Below are 17,015 nucleotides of genomic sequence, written 5' to 3'. Positions count from 1 at the left end.
AAGCAAGGCATACGCAGAATGGAGCAATTTCACAAGTGTTTATGCCAATGAATGCCATGTGTTCCTTATACTGTTAGCATAAAAGGATAATTACAATGTTACTTTTATTTGTCCTAAAAATAAATTGCCAGTACAGAGAACCATAAAAGGAGCAGGAATGCATCTTCATTCCACTCTCAAATTCATCATTTAGACATTCAGAACACTTACATTATCTTGTGATTTTGCAGAAGTATTTAATAAAATGTTAAATAATAAATGTGTATTCTTGAGACTGCAGCTTTTTAAAGAATAGGTCACTAAAAGTATCTCAGTTGTAAGGAAGAACAGATGTGTTCCTTGCTATCGAACTCCAAAGTTCTTTTAGAAATCTGTTAACCTGATTTTCATATGACTGTTTATCCAGATTCATCATATTGAGCACTTATGATGCTAATATTATTTTACCTCAGCATCATTATTTCTTACCCCAATTAATCTACATTTGACTGTTTCCTCCCATATTCTCACTGGTTAATCTTCTTAAACAGGATTGTGGCAAAGAAACAGATCTTGAGGCTTAATGCACCTTTGGCACTTCTGTGGAAGTCCAAGGAAAGCAGGGCAGGTGGCACAAAACATTTAATGCATCTTGATGGGAGACTGAAAAAAAAAAGATGTGGCCACCTGCAAATGCTTTATTTTCAAACCTTATGGATTCTAAAGTCCTACAGCAAGGGACCTGCAGCTGCAATGACCCAGGAAGTCCTTTCCAGACATGTTTTGGACTGACACCCTCTCCAGTGCCCAAAGCACTTGGTCAGACTTTTTATTCAAAATGAACCTGATATAAACTGCGGCTAAAGGATCCTCTCTAATGAAATAGTTGTTTTATAAACACAGTATCTCCCAGACCAAACATGACCTTCCACAAATTTCTTACATTTTCTTAAAGGATTCTTTTCATATAGTGTTGTTTCCAAAAATTAAATCCTAAGGAAGGAGGAAAGATTCACAGACTCCCTCAAATTTAGTGATTCCTGATCTCTAAGTAGAAAATACAGTAGAAAGTAAAGAATCCTTTTCTAAAACTAACCTTCTCTTGACATAATTTGTTTGATAGATCAGGTACAGATGACACTCTCCAGTGGAGTAATTACAAAAGAAGGAGCTAGTTCTTGAGGTAGCCGTGACACAAAATGCCTAAGTCTTCCTAATTTAGAAGTTTAGGTAGCTTTTGTGTGATAATTTATATGTTTGAGCTTAAATTGTGAATAAAAGATATGATGCCATCTTATAAAACAGCTTTATGTAGGTATATGTAGGTAAAACAGGTTCTAGCAGTAACCATGCATATGATGCCAGTTTGTAGGACCACAGTAAGAATGCACAAGCAAACAGAAGAAATTAGTCTGATTAATAGAAAATCATAAAATCATGGGATGATGGAGTAGTTTGGCTTGCAAGACACCTTAAAAATCATGTAATTCCAAGCCTTCTGCTACAGGCAGGATACCTGCGAAAGCATTGCAAAAAAAAAAAAAAAGATTGTAGTCAGAACTGCTAAACCTTAGTTACTGAGCAAAGAGTCCCTCTTTTACTGCCTCAAAGTGACTGGAGGTTGTGATTTAAAGTGTAGTAGTTGGATCTCTGTTCCAAGAGTTTGCCACAGCTGGCAGGCAGAGCTGGTCAGGATACCAGCTGGAAGGACCTGCCTCCCTACACCTCAGGGAGCATGGACTAGGGACTCAGTGGAAAAGGCAATGACCACATTACTTGATGCTTTAGTCAGTTGAAAACAAAGTCAAATTTCCTATAATGTCAGTTATGGGTGTTATCTGAGCATTTGGTTAGGAGTACAAAACATGATCAAAGCCTCTGCTGTCCCTGTAATAGAAATAGGCACAATTCTCTACTAGTTTCACCCAGTCCAAAAGGAGAAATTCTGAACCCTTCAGTGGCTCTTCAAATCTCACAAGGTAACCCTCCCAGCACAATCTCTGGAAGCTGCCTTCAGCAGTGTCCTCAGTCTATTTTCCCCTGCAGTTGTTGCAAATTTCTCCATGTTCCCTATCTTCATATGATTGCTGAAGTTTCCTTTCACAGTGAACTTTTTCTGTTTTAAAATTGTTTTTCTTCCATGAGAAATCCCATCCTTGGACATATTGAATTCAAATACTACATCAATTATCTGTCTTCCAAGTGGTCTTTTCATGTGCTTGCCTATATCAAAAATATTTTCCTAGAGTGCAGAGCTAGTAAATGGCTATTCAGACTTTATGTCCCTGCAGATTTTCACTACGATCACCATCCCTCTGCAGGCATTAGGGTTTTTTGTCTAAAGGTTCCTTTATGTTATTTGGGCCACAGGTTTTCTGGGTAGCTGGCTACAGTCATTCTTTTAATTAATTTTTATCTGTCTATCCTGAACTGCATGAATGGGATCTTTTCTTCCCCTTACAACTGAAATTTGACAGTGAGGATCAGTGATTTCTCCTAGTCTCATGTAGAAATTGCACAATCTGTGTCAAACCACAGACTGAGGTATTTTCCTGTGTAGAATGTTTTCCAGTTTCCATATAGACCTTTGTCATCTCCTGGGGTGCACCCTAGGAAGCAGTTGCTTTTATTTTATCATTCACTTGTATATGATAATCACCTAACATTTCTCTCTCCAGACTTGACTGCTGGCTTCCTCTGACAGATCTCTTTAGCTGCTTGCCAACATTTTAGCCACTAATTTTCCTTAATCCCATAACAAAATTCTACTTACACTTAAAGACTTTCCTACTTAGGAAGGCAAAAAAAGTTTCCCATTTTTCTATATAGTTTCACTTTATAAAACGGTCCAAGTTTATAAATTTCTGTCTGTCAATTATACATGAACTTGAAATGGGATTATCCGCTGCACTTCAGTCATGCTGGATGCAACACAATCTAAGCATAGTACCTGAGTCAAATACTGTATGCTGAAAGAGACACAGGTCCCTGAGTTCAAGCACTCAGAGTTGCTCACTGTCTGAGCACAGATTTTTATGTGTCAAGGCTTTCCAAAATAGAAAATAAATATTTTAATCATTCTTTACAGCTTAGAAGTTGTTAAAAAAAATGAGAGTTCACTTCTTATTTAGTCATCTCAAACTGAAGATGTGGTTTAATGTTTTTTCCCCTCTGTTTTGTCTCCACACTCAAATTCCTATGTGCTTTCTTTCCCCCAAAATATGAATCTACAATTGTTAGGAAAATAATATAACAAAGTAGCACAGAAAACATCATTATTCTGATGTATGAACCTCTAATAACCCCACAGCCTCGGAAAGGACACAGAGCTAAAGAAAGTAGGGAGAGATTGCAGCAGGGATGATGAAGAATGTGAAACAGGATTTTTTCAGTCCAAAAAAAAAAAAAAAAAAAAAAAGACTGAAGGAGATGTTTGAGGCCTGTAAAATCAGGGATACTGTGAAAAAGGTGAGTACAGAATTATTTATTCATTGCTCCCACAATGCAAGAACTAGAGCATTGCAGACAATTATCAGGCAAACAAGCAAGAGGAATCAATTCACAGTACAAATTTAGACCAAGTGACCCATTCTATAGCATACTGCATGGACCTGATGTATTTACTAGCTCAAAAAGAGATTAGAAAAAGTGAGTTGGTTTTGATCTAGCAATGACAATTAAACACAAAAAGATCTAACTCAGCCTCTAAACTAGCAGTCAGCAAAATAAAAGTGTTCTTTCCCATATTTTTCTTACATATGTTTCTTAGGCATTGGTATTAGCCATGCTGACAGAGGATACTGAATTGGATCTTTGTTTTTTTCCTGATATGGCCATTTTGATTTTCTTATGTTTTGTTCATATTTGCCTCTGGTCTGGGACTTGAAAAAAGCAGTCTAACTGCTAGACTGTGTGGATGTTGGAAGCCAGATGTTTGTGTGACTTATGTAGCATGGTAGATTCAGGTCTTTAGAGTAACATCTATTTTCTCACTCCGAAGTCTTCATCTATTATAAATTTTGGTTGGCTTTTGGCAAAAGTCTAAGTAGCTCATATCAATGCTGGTTTTCATCATTCCAGTTAAAGAGCTTAACATTTCATTAAGTTTTTTATCTTTGCTACTGCTCAATAATATATTTCTCCTACAAACAATATTCTATGATCTTAGCTTAATTAGAAAATTATTTTAACTCTAATAGGTGCATAACACAATTGATTGCTGTGCTTACCTGACCCACTTTTATGAAACCTCACATTTGATGATAATCTAGAGAGGTTCATGGAGTAGCTATGTATTCGCATGGGTATAAGCAAAGACAGGAGGTGTCTTTAGACATTGGCACCAATAGTTTAACAGTGCAGTCTGTACTTTACAGCTATATATGACATTTCATAGAGTAAAATAAGGCTGAAATTAAATTTTAAAACATCCTCTAAATATTTACAGGGAAAAATGTTCTCATATGCTCATTTGTCACATTTGTTCTTGGAGAACATTCTTCTCTCTTTCCGTGCACACAGAACTGAACTCATCTGTGTATTAAATGGCCCTGAATCTAAAGATATTCCCCTAACTAAATACAAAGATATTAAGATTATAATACGTGGAGAGACTGAATAAGGATAGCTATAGTGAAAATTTTAAATTTATTAACTAAACTTTATTCAAACATTAACTAAAGACTTGCATTACAAAATTAAGAAAAGAGTCAACTATTTTTAATGCACTAGATAATAGGCAGATGTAAAAAAAGTATTCAAATAACTCATTTGCTCAACTTAGTGGGTTGCTTCTATTCTAATTGAATTTTGAAGAGCTCTCTAAACAAGAATGCTGGTGCAGAATCCTGACATTTGTTAAGTCCACAAAGGATTATTTTAGAAAGTAACAATAGCCAGTATTCATAGAGAGAGAAAAAAAAAGGAATTTTAATTAACAAAATGTGTATATTTTTTGGGTTTTTTTTCTGAAACAAAGAAAGCAGGGTAGAAGGGAAGGAATAAGCAAAGAATTATTGACTTGATTTTTAGGGTTCTGAAAACCCAGAATTCCTGAAAAATTGCTCCAAAAGAAGTGGGAGGAATATTTCTCAGCTCCTGTGTGAAATAGCTTATGTACTATTTAACTGAAATTTATGGAGGAAGATGTAACAAGCATGCATTTTTAAAGAAAAACTTAATTGTGTTGATTATTTGGGTGTTATTTTTAGCATACCATTTATATATAAGAACATTTCAAATTAAATATATATTGTTTGTGAGATATGCCATACAGCTGGGCTGTTGCCCTGATTGCTTTTATCAGTCCAGCATCAGCTCCTACCAATTCCTTTTTCCTGTACAATTTTTCCCCTGTACAAAATATGATACAGATACATGATATGATACAATTGGGTGGGAATAAACACAATATAGCTTTTTTTTATGTACTAATATAAATATGCATGTGCATACAGACAGACACACAAGTGTGTACTGTAAAGGAGCAGCTGCAGTCTGGACTGTGGGCTGCAGGTGACCTGCCTATTTCATCTATCTGTAAGTTGGCCCCTGGGATTCTGGGTAGATGAGTCAGAAGTTGTCTTTTGTACCACCCTGCACTCTTGAGTTCAAATCTTGATGTGCCTTTACTAGTCCAAAAATATTTGAGAAGCCCTTTTACACAGCTGACAGTCACCAGCTGAATCAGATTTTTGGGGTTCTGTCATCTTCTAGGTTTAGTTCTGATATTTTTGTGGCTGTGTGTAGTTCCTGTTGGAGTCCATTAGGCTTTCTATTTTCAGTTAGCATTGGCTGTTAACTCCTCTGGGACTGAAAATTAATTCATTTGCTAGAGTTGGTACTCTGGCATTGCAGTCACGTTGTTTCAAATTTTTGTCCATTGTGTACAGATGCAGCCTAGGCAGCTGGTTTAAATTAGACTCCTAGTTTTAGTATGCAGAAGTGAAATGAGATGACTTGGTACATACCATGGCCACACAGCACAGCAGGGTCACAAATACCTGAGCTAACTCCAGGCAAACAAGTGACATATTCTGCAAAACTATTTAGCCTGGCCAGACCCAGCACTGATGTAGTTTCCAATACCTGAGTTGGGGCTAAAGTACTGGGTCCATTGTGCTGTGTAAATAATGATATTATGTCATTCAGCATGATCCATGTGGAGTTGTTTTTTTTTCCTTTCTCTTTAGTTAAGAGACTCTTTTCTTCTCTAAACCAGAGAAACACCTTTGTCCTTAGATGAGTCTCTTACCACTAGCAATGGAGACTGCTATGACCCTTGAAAAAGAATAGAACTCTTTAAATTGTATTGGTGCTGCTTTTTATTTTAAAAAGCTAATACAGGGAGATAAAGAAAGAGGCACACATTTCAGTGTCCCGTCCACTGAGGAAATCATAATCCTTACTTCAGTATGCCAGTCTGAAATAACACTAGTGAAAAGGAAGTTGGTACAAACTCTCTCTTAATATAGAAACACATGAAAAGATTTGTAGGATGTTATTTGCTAGTACATTTGAAATATTCTATGCTGATGGAGCTTATCCAGATGGCAGGAAGTTTTTACTGCTGATTTACTGGGGGTAGTGTAAATTTGGTGCAATTTCTTTCTATGCTGCAGCCTGAGGTTTTTAGCTGCTGTACCATTAAGATTGCAAACTCTGTTAGAAAAAAAAAAAAAATTATGAGTTTATATAGTATTTTCTACATTCATGTCCAAGCTTTCTTGCTCTTCTAGCATTATCATTAAAATAAATATGCGGCAAAAAGTAGCCAGATTCTGAAATACAAATAGAAAGTATTGTATAATCCTGGCAAACCTGATAAAATTTGTGAAGATTATTCACAGACCTATGCTCATAAGTGGTTTTGCAGATGAACAAAATTATCTTAAGGTTGACATCAGTTATACACCTCTCACCTTTTTATTTTCAGTTATTTACTCTTTAGATGACAGCCTAAATTGTACATGGAAGATAATGAACCTCGTATCTGAGGGATCTTTGGAAAGTATGATATATTTAGATCCTCTTGGATGGGACACCTTACTAGCTGGAGAAGTAAAATTTATTTTTTAAAGGTCAGCATAAGTAAAGATGCTTAAGTTATTCAGTATTTTGCAGGATACACCAAAAGCATTGCCAAATTTCTATCAGCACATCTGGTCTGTAATCAATATTAGCTAGTGCATTAGTAGCAATAGTAACAATAGTAGTAGAATCTTAGTCAATGAAATTTTACTGCTTTATATATGTTACTCTCAGTCCTGGAATGCTAGATTGTGAAATGATGTCCAGCGTGGCCTTACATGTATGAAGTGTGTATAAAAGCTTTCTAAGTGTTCCAGGTTATGCACACACATTAAGCCTCCATATATGGTGTTTCAAGTCCCATTTGAACTCATTCATATGGTGATAGTATGGCTAACTGGCTTTCAAACAGCTAACTGAGGAAATGTTATTTGCAGTACAGTGACTCTGAGGTCAAATAAGTTGTTGTAAAACTTCATATTTTACATCTGCAATTCAAATCCTGCCTGGCAGTTTTAAATCTGTAGCAGTGTCATACCTGAGAGAAGGTTCTACTGTATTACAGTGTTAAATCACACGGGGGGGTCCCCTGGCACTGAGTCCAGTTGGCACAGTTACACAAATCCATATTGTGATACACCAAAACAGACTTTGGATGTGATTTCTGGCCCATTTGAACTCCTGAATCAGAACATCTTTGGAGGTGCTTTATAACTTTACGCTGATACTGTGCTACAGACTCTTGAAAATGTAGAAGTAAAATGATCTAGTTCCTAACAGAAGCCTTCCAGTACCCAAAAGGGAGCCTACAAAAAAGCTGAAGAATGACTTTTCAAAAGGGCATGTAGTGATAGCATACATGGGTTTAAACTGAAAGAGGGAAGGTTTAGATTAGATATTAAGAGGAAATTCTTTACTCAGAGTGTGGCGAGGCACTGGAACAGGCTGCCCAGAGAAGCTGAGAGGATGCCCCACCTCTGGAAGTGTTCAGGGCCAGGCTGGATGGGGCTTGGAGCAATATAGTCTAGTGGAAGGTGTCCTTGCCCATAGCAGGCAGGTTGGAACTAGAAAATTTTTAAGGTCCCTTCCAACTCCACACATTCTATGCATCAGAATGTGTCTTGATATTGTATTTGCTCATATAGACATAGCTGTGGATTACCAGATTTAAACAAATGAAAGAGAAAAATAAAATTGTTTTTCATTAGTGGCATTTTCGGATTCATTGATTGTGTGAGCATGTCTGAAGAGACGCTGCTATGACTAAAACACCATGGAAATGAGAGACATTTAATGACAACAGCACACATTCTTCTGCCAGAATTACAAACATGAAAACTTAAAATTAAAACTGAAATCTGTGGTTTTGGCAGATAAACATGACATCAGCAGATAAAAATATATTTAAACTTTGGTTGGAAAATATTTTTATTGTTATTTCTAGGTAGATTCTGGTGCCCACCAACTGACTCAGATTCTAGTCAGTGAGTTTAATGCTGACCATTAAAATTAAGGTGTTTCATTAGTGAACATGGTCCCTTTGTAAAATCCTAGTTAAGATTGAAAATATTTGCACCCTATACATTTGCACCCATAAGAAGGGAAATTTATGACATCATTAAAATGGTGTAGCTTCTGCTGACATTCTGGAACTCTGAGGCATTCAGAGATTCCACTCTACCAGCTAGCAGTAACCATATGGATGGTAACCATAAGGTTATAGATGTAACCATATGATGGTTACAGCCAGCCTGGAAGCCAGGCTGGCTGATGGATGGAGCTGGTTACCTGTGGACTGCACAGTGCAGGCAGTCTGAAAGAGCATGATTTACCAAGTAGGTGTGGCAAGTCTCTGCAGTGCTTTGCAGAGCATAAGAAGCCTCAGAAAACCCTCTTTGGTTGTTCTGCACTGAAATAATGCACAGGACTCTGCCACACAATGTTTTCAATGAATATAATCTGTGGTCTCAAGAAAACAGATAACCTAATAGGCACAGAACTTTACAAAATCACAGCACCTTAATATATATTAACCTTCTGCAGGATAATTCAAAATTACCTGACTGACTTGCAAGACAAATGTCTCTTCAAGGCTGACATTTGGACTCACCAAGGCTTTTGACACTTGATGATATTACTTTTAAAAGGCAAACATATTGAACCAGACCTGCACTGTCCTTGACAAACTACGTTCTCTCTAGTCACTGCAGTTCTTGAGTGCCGAGAACAATGTGTGACGGGTACACACCTTACTTTCCACCCTGTTGTTTACATGTTCATCATTTTACATGTTGTTTGCAAAACATGTTTCATCTCAGCAGGATGGTCTTCGTATTTTTTTTTTCTGGCAGAATACAAGCATAAAAATCACGGAGTGCTTTTCTGCAGTAAATCCTCTTCAGTAACATCAGCAGATTGCAGCACCAACAGAGGTTCAGGATACTGTGCTCCACAGGCCACTCAAGTGCCAATAGTTCTGGAATGGTTTTGTCCCATCTCTACTGAAGATGGAATTATAAGGGAAACAAATCATGTTTCATGAAATTAGAGTGTCTGAAACTAATTACACTGTCCTCCTCTAAGACATTCTGGAAACATTCAGTGGAGTACTCAGGCAGCTGCAATAATATAATTTGAGCATATAAATGAATAACTACAGCTTGTTTCTAAACTGATGGGTCTGATGAATTATAAAGGTCACTCTCAGAGATAAAAAGGTAGATTGGGATCAAAACAGAGGAAGCAGATAGAATGTATGCATTTATAACAAAAAAAAATCCCAAACCAAACCAAACAAAACCCCACCACTTGCCTTTAGTTTTTCAAACTGCTTGATATTTTTCTTATGGGTTTCTTTCTCAACACTTCTTTCCTCAAAAAAGCATGTAGATTTTGTTTCTGTGCTCTTGGTTTCTTTCCCTGATGAAGCATTATGAAGTGATAATTTTTGCCAAGCTCTAAGACTCTTTTTGATTTGCAGATCACCTTTTAATCATAAAGATGTGAAATTATTTTAATCAAAACAGCAAATAGCAGTGTAGAGGTTCTCTCTCTAACCTCTTAGCTACTTGTAAGCTATCTACATTGTATTGCTTCATGCTAGCCCATTAAAAACTCCTTTTGTTATTCAGAAAAATTATTGCTTTATTTTGGTTTTGTGGTTTTCTCATAAACATTGGAGGGGAAAGTAAATATATTTTGTTTAAATAAGAACAGACAGCTTCCACATGTAATTAATATTAGCATTAAGGCATAAGAGTTACTTTTATAGATTTCCTTTATGTTCATTAAAGAAAGTTTAATGCAGAAGAGAATGCCAACTGCAGAACAAGCAATTTGTTTGTTGTTTAAGAAACTAAAATTGGTATCTTTATGCATCTGAAAGCAGCCTATGTTTCAAAAAAAAACAACCAAAAGACTTTTCCATTTCTACCTTTTAAAACAATTTTTATGTAAAAATTTCCCAATTTTATTTTTAGAAACTGAAATTTGTTGGTTTTTTTTTTTTTTAAAGATGTAGTGAAAGCATTTTTTTTCAGCTCTTCAAATCTGTATCCTTTGAAAATGTGCAAGACTTTGAAATTATATCCACAAGGGCTGAATTACTTGAACTAGAGTCCCATTGGCAGATACTGTTAAGGTGGTGGGAACAGTGGAACCACTATTCCCATGTAGGAATGCTGGAATTGTGTACCAGTAAATGAGTCCTAAGGTGGGCAAAGCAAGCAGTTCTAGGATAATCCTATTCTGCTAATATAACTGCACTTGCACTAACAACTAGGGAATTCTCCCAGAACAGCTGTGTCAGTCAGCAAAGCTATTTTGGTATAAATCTGTACTGTGTACCTAGCTTGATATTTGGGGTGGAGTTGACCTTACAGTAGCAAATGCCAAAAGAAGTGGGAGAATGGAAAAATTTACTGTTACCACATAAGCAGACAGAAAAGTGTATCTGCATTCTCTGTGACTGCTTAGTAGGGGATGCTCCGAAAACCCAAAATGTATGATTTAAATAAAGTAGAATTTAGGAAACTTATATCTAGCTGCTAGTCGTAGAAATAACATAGAAATTATTGTTATATCATAAAAATTTAAGAAGAGAGACCACTGAAGGTCAATGCTGCATGGAAGCTATTGCCCTGGGATGGAGTTCATGACAAAGTTCATGACGAGTCAGGGACCAACTATTTAGCACGGTCTGCTGTGATAGGACAAGGGCAAACCAAACCAAATGAGGGCAGGTTTAGATAAGATATAGGGAAAAGGTTCTTTAGAGCAAGTGTGGTAGAACTCTGGAACAGGTAGATGTCTCAACCCTGGAAACATTCAAGGTCAGGTTGGATGGGGCTCTGAGCAACCTGGTGTAGTGGAAGGTGTCCCTGCTCATCACAAGACCATTGGACTAGATGACTTTTAACTGTCCCTTTCAACCTAAACCATTCTATGATTCTTTGATCATGATCAAAAAAATACAAAGTCAAGAGCAGTGAATATTTATAAGATGGGATTCAGTAAAAGCACCCATTACTTTGTGAAGGACCTTGTACATTTTTGGAATCTGCCCTTTCAAAGTGTTGGGCTGGAGTTGGCACATGTCCATCTCTGCAGGGAATGAGGACAGCCAGCAGAGTCCTAACATTTAGCAAATTATAGGAAATAGCAGCTTGTTACTACATGTTACAAGTTTTTATACATAAACCCTGTTTTACACTAAATGGGCTGTGTTTTTAATGGTCTTTTCAGTGTATTGTTTTAGCTTTACACAAAGGCAAAAAAAGGTTTAATTCAGTAATAATAGCAGTTGTATATTCCAGTGATACTTAATCTGGACAAATTACTGGTAATTGCTTGAATAATAACTCAGTTGGAGAATAACATTTCCTCCAACCAATACTGGTATTTATTTTTCCTTTTGTGTCTTCCTAGAATTAGATAAATGCTGGGTTTTCAAACTGGGTTATTTTTTGGAGTGGGAGACAATTCAGTTAACTCTTTTTGAGGCCCTTGTCAAGTATTTCTTTGCTGTTGACATGTTGGCTGTCTCTGATTAGTGAAGACTGAGGGCATGAAAGGAGGCAAAACCTCAGTGAAATAAAACAGAGTGTGGGAGGTGTGGGGGACTCTCCCTCCTGTTTCAAGAGGAAGCAGTTTGCCTTTCTTGTAGTGACACACTGCACAAAGATTTCTTTTAAGTGGGAATTCATTAAGAGTTTGAATTACAATTTTAATATGTTATGCCTAATTTTTGATAGGTGTGGTGCAAGTTAAAGATAATTAACCAGCATATAAAGCTCAGCAGCAGAATTGGTTTGTTTTTTTTTTTTTTTTTGAAGACAATCACAAACAAAATAAATCCCTTCTGCAGCCAAAAAAAGAAGTCTGTGAGCAATGCTTGACAAAGGAGGTGACAAAGAAAAGTCAATAACTCCTTTCCAGTCCCATTCCCAGGATACCTTCCTTGATTGCAGGTTAAAGGAGAAACTTTAGATCACCCTTCCATAGTGACTGCCCTGGAGAATCCTCGCCAAAATGTGCACAAAGGCTCAAGAACTCTTTTATGGCAATGTGTGCTTTTATCTTGTGTTCAGAAGCTGAAGCAGGCTTTAGGAATTAATCCATAATACAGGCAATAATTAAAAAATAATTGCCATAAAAATTATTGTGTTCTTCACTCCAGGGAATTATGGCCTCTGGGTTCAGTACGTAGAAGTAGAAATGAGAAGTGAGGAAATTTCATTTTTCTTTTTGTTTTTTCTTTCCTTGATTAAAGGTATGGTTTCAAGAAGTAATAATCAAATTATTTTTCTGAAGCATCCTGATTTTAAGTCTAATAATTAGTGTTTACTTGAAGCAAGCTTGCTGAAATTCACTTAGTTATGGCTGAAACATTGAAAAAGATGAGGAATACATTAATTTCCATGTTACTTTTTAAATTACCTCACATGGCATATCTACATAAAGAGAGAAAGGTACATTTGTTAAATTCCATAATTGGCTGGCTGTATTTAGAGTAGATTGACACCAAATATCCAGTGTCACAAATTCATATTTTAGTAATTTTCAGGGAACACAATTAGTAAGCAATTGCTTCCACAGTTCTTTAGATAAGCCACCAAAATATTTTATAATAAATCCAACCCTACAAATAGCATTTCTTTAGGACAGTGCATGCATTTATAGAAGGTGTTTGACCTTGTTCTGTTTGACCTGGATTCCTACAACATAGTTTCTTTCAGCAAACTGTGAAAATGTTAAAAAAATAGCATACCTGGGAGTCTCTTGCTTTGTCTTAATATTTAGCATTGAGATGGGAATTCGGGTGCTGTTCCTTTAATAGGAATTGTATTCACTTCTAGGTGGTGATGCAAATCAATGAGTGCTAGTTAAAATTTAAACAATCAGGTAAACATCTGGGGGATGTTGCCAGTGTCGGGGTAGTAAACTTGTTTTCTGCAGTTCAGGATGTGTCTAGATTGCCATCAATTAGATTATTTGTATAATGCTGAGGACAGCCTCCCCAGATACCATGAGAATGTATGGATTTCTCACCTCAGATCTTTGTGTCTGCTTTCATCTCCCATTTAAACATTTATCGTAAAGAAAGAAAATTAGGACAGAAGCATATTGAGGAAGCATGGATGGGATGGTGATCAGTGTTTTGTCACAGATTTTTTTGCATAGGTGCCTAATATCCCAATGACTATTTGAGGTAATTTGTAATTGACTACAGATTGTTGAGGTTTTAAAGTGCTTTTCTTGGTATAGGCTGATTTTATCAATGACTGTAACAGGATTTTTATATACTATGCAATATTAGCAAAAATGTTAATTTGATGTTAATGGCTTAGAAGCCTGCTGACTTCTAAGTAGGTATTATTTCTTCTACAAGACATACTTCTAAGAGGAGTACTTACACAAAATATTTATAAATGTCAGTGAAAGTAGATGAAACAGATGTTCCAAATTAGTTGCTCTTTTTTCAATATGTATTCTAGAGTTTATTTATATTTTTGTAAATATCTGCAAGTCACCCAACTGTTGTTTTGCCTTTCTCTGCATTCTCAATGTCTTTTCAGTTTTATTCAACTGTTTTTGTGAAAGTAAACAGTAGTTCATATGAAATGTAATGAACATTAACTCATTTTTATTATCCAACTTCTCAAAAGTAGTCATGAATTATTATTTAATGGACATTTACTTTTCTGACAAATCTTACATTCATAAAAATGTTGAAGGAAGTTACTTTGTCTGCTTTAGTGTTTATAGATAGAAAATTCTACAGTCACCAAGTCTTTTAAAATATTTTTAGCAATTATTCAAACAAATTTTATTGGGTTTTGCCAATTACATGATTTTGTATATTAGGCATTTATTATTATTATTACTATTACACTTTCTTTTAGAGTTGTTTGCTTTATAGTATTTCAGTAACGTCTTTTTAGAGTAAAGTGTATACAGGAAAAGTTCACTCTACCACTTGAATATACTTTAAAGAGATGTAATGCAAAAGGTGATTTTAGGGGAAGAGGTACTGCAGGCTGACTGGGTGTCCCCCACAGACCTTGGCAGGTCTCTGCCATCATGGAGTGCCCATGGGCCTGCCTGTGGCATACAAGAGAGGTGTCTGTCTGTCTTGACAGCTCCCCTTCTTGTTAATCTGTAAAACATCACAGATATGTTGGGAGGGGACAAACTTGGGCATGTGGCCAGAGAAACATGATGAGCAACTAAATTCACATTTTGGAACATGACCTGAATGAGACATCTAAAAGATGTCAGAGCCTAGAGAAGCTGCCCTGGTCATCTTTTATAGCCAGTAAAGAGGAAAAAAGGAATTTTTGTTCTTCTAAAATAAGTTCCTATGATGTTTCGTGAAATGTGCTTTATTACCTTATAGTTATCTAGAAATCAAGTTATTGGGCAAATTGTAAAAATAGCTGTAAAAACTCACTGCTTTGCTGTAGATTGAGTGATGATGGTTCCATCCCTGAATGCTAAAGTTCCAACTAGTTTTCATTCCTCAGTAAAGTATGTCAATGATAGTGTTGGCTGGTTTTAATATCTTATTATTATCCTTTCCAATCATCAGCTCAAGGAAATACACTAAGGGTGTGAAGTGTATTTCGCTCTACACACTTCATGAAGAGTTTCAGTTCACTTCAAACCATCATTCTGGCTGCAAAGGTTTTTAGATCAAACCCTAAACATTATTTAACCATTATTTTGGGATATTTCTTTTTTTATTTGAAAGAAATCTAAATGCACCCCATGCCCTGCATTTACTATCATTACTGTTCAAAAGGCCAGTAAGGAAACAACCATGTGCAAGGCTTGATAGCACTTTTGCACTGTCATGAACTATAGTGGAATAAGTTACTGATGCTTCAAAAGATTGCTGCAGTAGCTAGTACCTCTTTTCAATCATGCCCAGTGCTTTAATTACTTAGCATTTTAGGGAAAAGGTTGCCAATTGCTATATACTCAATTAATGTAACATACTAGATAAAAGAAAAAAAAGGTAATATTAAATTGTGTTGAGGAAGATATGGAAGTAAGACTGGATAAAACCCCTAAAATTATGTGATGTAGTTATAAGCAAATCCTCTAAGGACTGAATTCAGAAAAGGTACAGTCATGTTTGCTAAGGAGGCAGATGTGCTTTAGAGAAATACAGCTTGGCTTAAAGTGGAGGAGATGAAGGATTTGCCTGTGACTTGCAGGGCCAGCTCTTTCAAAAGATGCTGGGCCGCTGACAGAAGCAATGGGCACAAACTCACATACAGAAGGCCCACGCTGAACATCAGCAAACATTTTTTCACTGTGAGGATGAGTGAGCATTGATGAGTGAGGTTTCCCGGAGAGGCTGTGAGTCTCCATCCTTGGAGATACTCAAAGCCGTCTGGCCCTCAGTCAGGCAGCTGGCTGTGACCCTGCCTCATGACCCAGGGACCGCTTCTCACCTCAGCCTTTCTGTGGCCCAGTGGTGCGTTCCCTCTTTTACAGAGCCCACCCGAGGGCAGACTCTGGCCCGTTGGCTGCAGGTGTGTCCTGCCGGCCAGGAGTGGGGGCAGCGCTGACCAGCCCCGCTCCCTGCCGGGGCCGCTGCTGCCTTCTCCGGTCCGTGCCGAGCCACGGGGCCGCCCCTTCTCCGGCCTCCCCCGCCTCCAGCATCCCAGCTAGCCCCCGGCCGGCCCCGGCGCGCCCCTCCCGCCTGCTGCCGCGCAGGGGCCGCTCGCCAGCCCAGCGGGAACCGGGCGGAGAACAAAGTCTGCGGGCGGTGCCTGCGGGACGTCCCGCCGCTGCTGGCCGGCGCCGTGCCCCGGTCCTGCCTCCGGCGCGTTCGGTATTTACAGCCGCCGCGGCCGGGCCGTCCCGCCCGCGACTCTCGCACGACGGCGCGGTCCCGCTCGGCCCGCCCCGGAGCCCCGCGCCGCCGGCTGACTGCTCGCCCCGCTGGTAGGCGGCTCCGTGCTGGCTGCGGCGGCCCGCCCCGCCGAGAGCAGCGGCGGCGGCTGCGGGGCAGAGCCGGGCACAGCGGGGCAGAGCCGAGCTCCGCGGCGCGCAGCCCGCCCAGCGCTCCCCGCCGCCCTCAGCCCCCGCCGCCAAGACGCCGCGCTTCTTGTACCGCGCCAAAGGCGGGTGCCGCTCGGCCAAGATGGGCCGGCAGACGGCGGCCGGCGGGCGCGCCATGCAGCGGTCGCAGAGCCGGAGCAGCCTCTCCGCCTCCTTCGAGGCGCTGGCGGTCTACTTTCCCTGCATGAACTCCCTGGAGGAGGAGGACGGAGGTGAGGGGCCGGGGCACGGTGGCCGCAGGTGTGCGCGGGGACCGCGGGCGCTCCGGCCGCTCCAGGGACGGGCCGGGCTCGGCGGTGGCCGCCCGCCGGGAAGGGCCGGGGGCCGGCGCTGGGCGAGGAGCTGGATGGGGGACGCGAGTGATGGAGAGTGGCTTGGGCTGAAAGAGAGATTGGTAGCACCGTGCTTGTAGCTGGAGAATGAGGTGGGATTTA

At 38.9% G+C, this 17,015-nt stretch overlaps 1 protein-coding gene across 33 annotated transcripts in view; it reads left to right on the top strand.

Moving 5' to 3' along the window:
* RIMS2 (regulating synaptic membrane exocytosis 2) overlaps positions 1 to 17,015 on the top strand; it is a 446,434-nt gene that overhangs the window by 411,199 nt on the left and 18,220 nt on the right. Inside the window, exon 1 of one of the 33 annotated variants that reach the window (XM_068183364.1) lies at positions 16,511 to 16,793. The exons of the other annotated variants lie outside the window; for them this stretch is intronic. Coding sequence (XP_068039465.1) covers positions 16,664 to 16,793 — 130 coding nt within the window. The 5' untranslated portion in view covers positions 16,511 to 16,663. Of the gene's footprint in view, positions 1 to 16,510; positions 16,794 to 17,015 lie in introns of those variants that run through there. 33 annotated transcript variants of the gene reach the window in all.

The sequence above is a fragment of the Anomalospiza imberbis genome, chromosome 1, assembly GCF_031753505.1.
Source record: "Anomalospiza imberbis isolate Cuckoo-Finch-1a 21T00152 chromosome 1, ASM3175350v1, whole genome shotgun sequence".
Classification (NCBI taxonomy): Eukaryota; Metazoa; Chordata; class Aves; order Passeriformes; family Viduidae; genus Anomalospiza; species Anomalospiza imberbis.
Note: the sequence above shows the minus strand (reverse complement) of the source record. Positions and strands in the feature narration are given on the sequence as shown.